Here is a 3,579-nt window from a genome sequence, read left to right on the forward strand (position 1 = left end):
AATTGCACCAAAAATCTAGAACTGCACAAAAAAATCTAGAACTACACAAAAAACATCTAGAATTGTACCAAAAAACATCTAGAATTACACGAAAAAACATCTAGAATTGCACGAAAAAAATCTGAAATTGCACAAAACATCTAGAATTGCACAAAAGAACCATCCTCCCCCCAAAAAAAACAATATATAAAGACTGTTTTCATATATATTGCCATTTTTTACGTTTGCTTTATGACGAGGGAGGTGTAAATGATGACATAAATACTCACATTAGCAATAATAAAGACTGTCAGGTGAGTGTCACCCAGTATTATGTAAGAATTATTCAGCAGTAAGATGACATTTGAGTCTGACGTAACCTGGACCAAGAGAGGGAAGAAGTAGGTATATAAGGCAGCAACAGCTATCACAAGGCATCACACGACCTCACACACTCATTCTCTCCTCATCATGGCTTCCAAGGTGAACATCCACTCTTAGTTCAATCATGGCTGGGCTCACTTTGTGCACTCCTGAGCGGGAACTCAGTTCCCAGTGATTGCAGTCTAGGTTTAAAATATCTTTTGGAAAAATTAATTTTTTTCGAATGCCTGATTTTTAATAAACGCATTCGAATAAACGCCTAATCTGCCATAAATGCAAGTGCAAATAACAATACTTTGAGCACACGTATCTGTTAAAAAAAACTCGCCTTATTTTCTAAAAACAAAATAAAACAGTCTGGCTCATCACCAGTCACAGTGTTCCTGGCCACTACTGTGTACATTGAAGCCTTCAGTCACCAGTCACATTGTTCCTGGCCAGTACTCTGTACATTGAAGCCTTCAGTCACCAGTCACTGCGTTCCCGGCCACTACTGTGTATACTGAAGCCTTCAATCGCTGGCACTTCCGGCACATTCTAGTGACGCAGGTGACTCGTTCAGTGGTAGTGTTATTGACTCACAGTTCAAGGACTCAGGCATAATTCCTTGGCGAATCGAGAAATATGAACAAGTGTCGTTACACCTGTCGCCTGTGTTCTATACTAGCAGCAAGCAAGTACCCGCGTGTTAGTAGACTGGTGGGGTAGTACCCTACAACGAGCAAGGCGTATGCACAAGTCTCCTTCCACGACTGCCTCTTTTAAACTACCAAGAGGTACCTGGGTCGTATCTTAGGAAAGAAGGATTGGATCTAAAGATCCCCAAGGAAAGCCACGCTGATTGACTTTCTTTGCTTATCCAGAGTTAATAACCTACAGGAGTTGAAACACAGCATAACAACTGTCGCCTAAAGATATGGAAATAGGATTATTGCAGTCTATAACTAATTTGATCAATCTGAAACACCAGGCGCTCCACATTCAGGTTACTGTTCACTAGTATTGCCTCACTTGGAGATGACATCGATAATTCTCTCCTGTCACATCACTAAAACCTTGCTAAGTAATCCCTATGAAGACTGCTTAGAGACCATTATTAGCTATATCTCTGTCTTTATAGTAATTTATATTTTGAACTGATATGTCTATCTGCAAACAATTCTCCATTTCACTCTTCCTTCTGCAGGTGGTGTTGTTAGCCGCTCTTATGGCGGTGACTGTGGCCAGGCCTGAACCTCCTCCACCTCCAGGTTATGGTGCCCCGGCACCCATCTTCATCTCATCCGGCCCCGTGGTAAGCTCACCCAATATTAATGCTTTTGTTTTTACTTTGTGAATAACTTCGATTCCCGGCGAGGGTTGAAACATTGGGCGTGTTTCCTTACACCGGTTGTCTATGTTCCCCATCAGTAGAATGGGTACCTGGGTGTTAGTCGACTGGTGTGGGTCGCATCCTAGGACAAAACTGACCTAATTTGCCCGAAATGCTCTGCATAACAAGCGGCTTTCTATATAGTAGTATGTCATTGATGTCAGCTATGGTCTGTATACATTGTACATGTAGAAATAAGGATATTATTGTATTATTATATTATAATGTATTCAAGTTTTCATGTGTAATTACCTAGCTGAGTTAACAGATGTTGAACCCTCGTTTCTGACTCCTCCTAACACTGTGTTACGTTTTATAACTTAAATTTCGTTGTATTTTTTTTCAAACTGATTAAATTTAGCTGTGTTCATCCCCAGACTGTTCCAGTTCACTACGCTGAAGAACAGTCTATAGTTAGCAGTACTGTTTTAAGAAAAGTGTTGACACAAATCTGTGTTGCAAATAATGAATCAATATGCTTCGTGTTGCAGGCTCCTCCACGGTACGACTTCAACTATGCAGTAAAGGACGAGTACGCTGGCAACGACTTTGGTCACCAAGAATCTCGTGACGGCTACGACACCAAGGGTACTTATTACGTCCAGCTTCCCGACGGTCGCCTCCAGACTGTCACTTACTACGTCAACGGAGATTCCGGCTACATAGCCCAAGTTCAGTACCAGGGCGAGGCTCAGTACCCAGCCTACCAGCCCGCCCAGGCATACAAGCCTGCCCCGGCACCCACCTACACACCAGCTCCTATTTATGGCTAACCCAACGAAATAGACTAGCTAAATACGTTATTGTATTGTATAAATGTTAATGGTTTTTAATGTTATAACTACAAAATAAAACTATCATTCAACTCCCCATGTTAATTCCACAAATACCAAGATTAAGTCAATGTTATTTCCTCTTCAACATTCATTAAAAAAAAGTACTAGTAAGAGGAATCTAATTAAACATCTGAGAAGATTACTAATAAGTTTGCATAAAAAAAATCACAATACCGTGGATGGAACAATTCACAACTTTCAATTTAGACCATTTGTCAGTTCATCCATGATTTTATCTTTTTGTAAGTGAGTTGACAGTGATCCGGAACCAACTAACACAACAGTGCAGGTTCCACTCCAAATTGTTGGTTAACTGTGAATTTTATTGAATAAGTGGCTGAATATGAGCCTCAATGATACCTTGCAACGTAATCAACGGGAATTTTACCTTATTCACATCCTCGTTAATCATTCCAGACTTCACAATATTTCGTAGTCTGTATTTCTTATCGCTGGCGAGTATCACTGTACGAATCATTATTGTGACTATCACCCGACTAAGAACCACTGTGACTATCACCTGACAAACCACAGTTGTGTCTACCACCAGACAAACCACCATCTTTTCTATCAGGTTCCTCTAACGCAATAACCAGGACCGTCACTAGTGGTAGCCTGGGATGATCCAGCGCCACTAACAATAACCAGGACCGTCACTAGTGGTAGCCTGGGGTGATCCAGCTCCACAAACAATAACCAGGACCGTCACTAGTGGTAGCCTGGGATGATCCAGCTCCAATAACAATAACCAGGACCGTCACTAGTGGTAGCCTGGGGTGATCCAGCTCCACTAACAATAACCAGAACCGTCACTAGTGGTAGCCTGGGGTGATCCAGCTCCACTAACAATAACCAGGATTGTCACTAGTGGTAGCCTGGGGTGATCCAGCTCCACTAACAATAACCAGGATTGTCACTAGTGGTAGCCTGAGGTGATCCAGCTCCACTAACAATAACCAGGATCGTCACTAGTGGTAGCCTGGGATGATCCAGCTCCACTAACAATAA

The 3,579-nt window shown here is 41.9% G+C and overlaps 1 protein-coding gene across 1 annotated transcript; it reads left to right on the forward strand.

Moving 5' to 3' along the window:
* Positions 1-406: 406 nt before the first annotated feature.
* LOC128701295 (cuticle protein 7-like) lies at positions 407-2,600 on the forward strand. Its single transcript, XM_053794949.2, has 3 exons — positions 407-462; positions 1,550-1,657; positions 2,227-2,600. Exons 1-3 carry the CDS (start codon positions 451-453, stop codon positions 2,506-2,508), a joined length of 402 nt encoding a protein of 133 aa, XP_053650924.1. The 5' UTR covers positions 407-450; the 3' UTR covers positions 2,509-2,600.
* Positions 2,601-3,579: the final 979 nt, after the last annotated feature.

Source organism: Cherax quadricarinatus, chromosome 72, assembly GCF_038502225.1.
Source record: "Cherax quadricarinatus isolate ZL_2023a chromosome 72, ASM3850222v1, whole genome shotgun sequence".
Taxonomy (NCBI): Eukaryota; Metazoa; Arthropoda; class Malacostraca; order Decapoda; family Parastacidae; genus Cherax; species Cherax quadricarinatus.

Bases quoted from the DNA above. Each gene is read 5' to 3' on its own strand.
- LOC128701295 (XM_053794949.2), top strand. The intron at 1,658-2,226 runs GTAAGCTCACCC...TTCGTGTTGCAG, and splicing joins TCATCTCATCCGGCCCCGTG to GCTCCTCCACGGTACGACTT.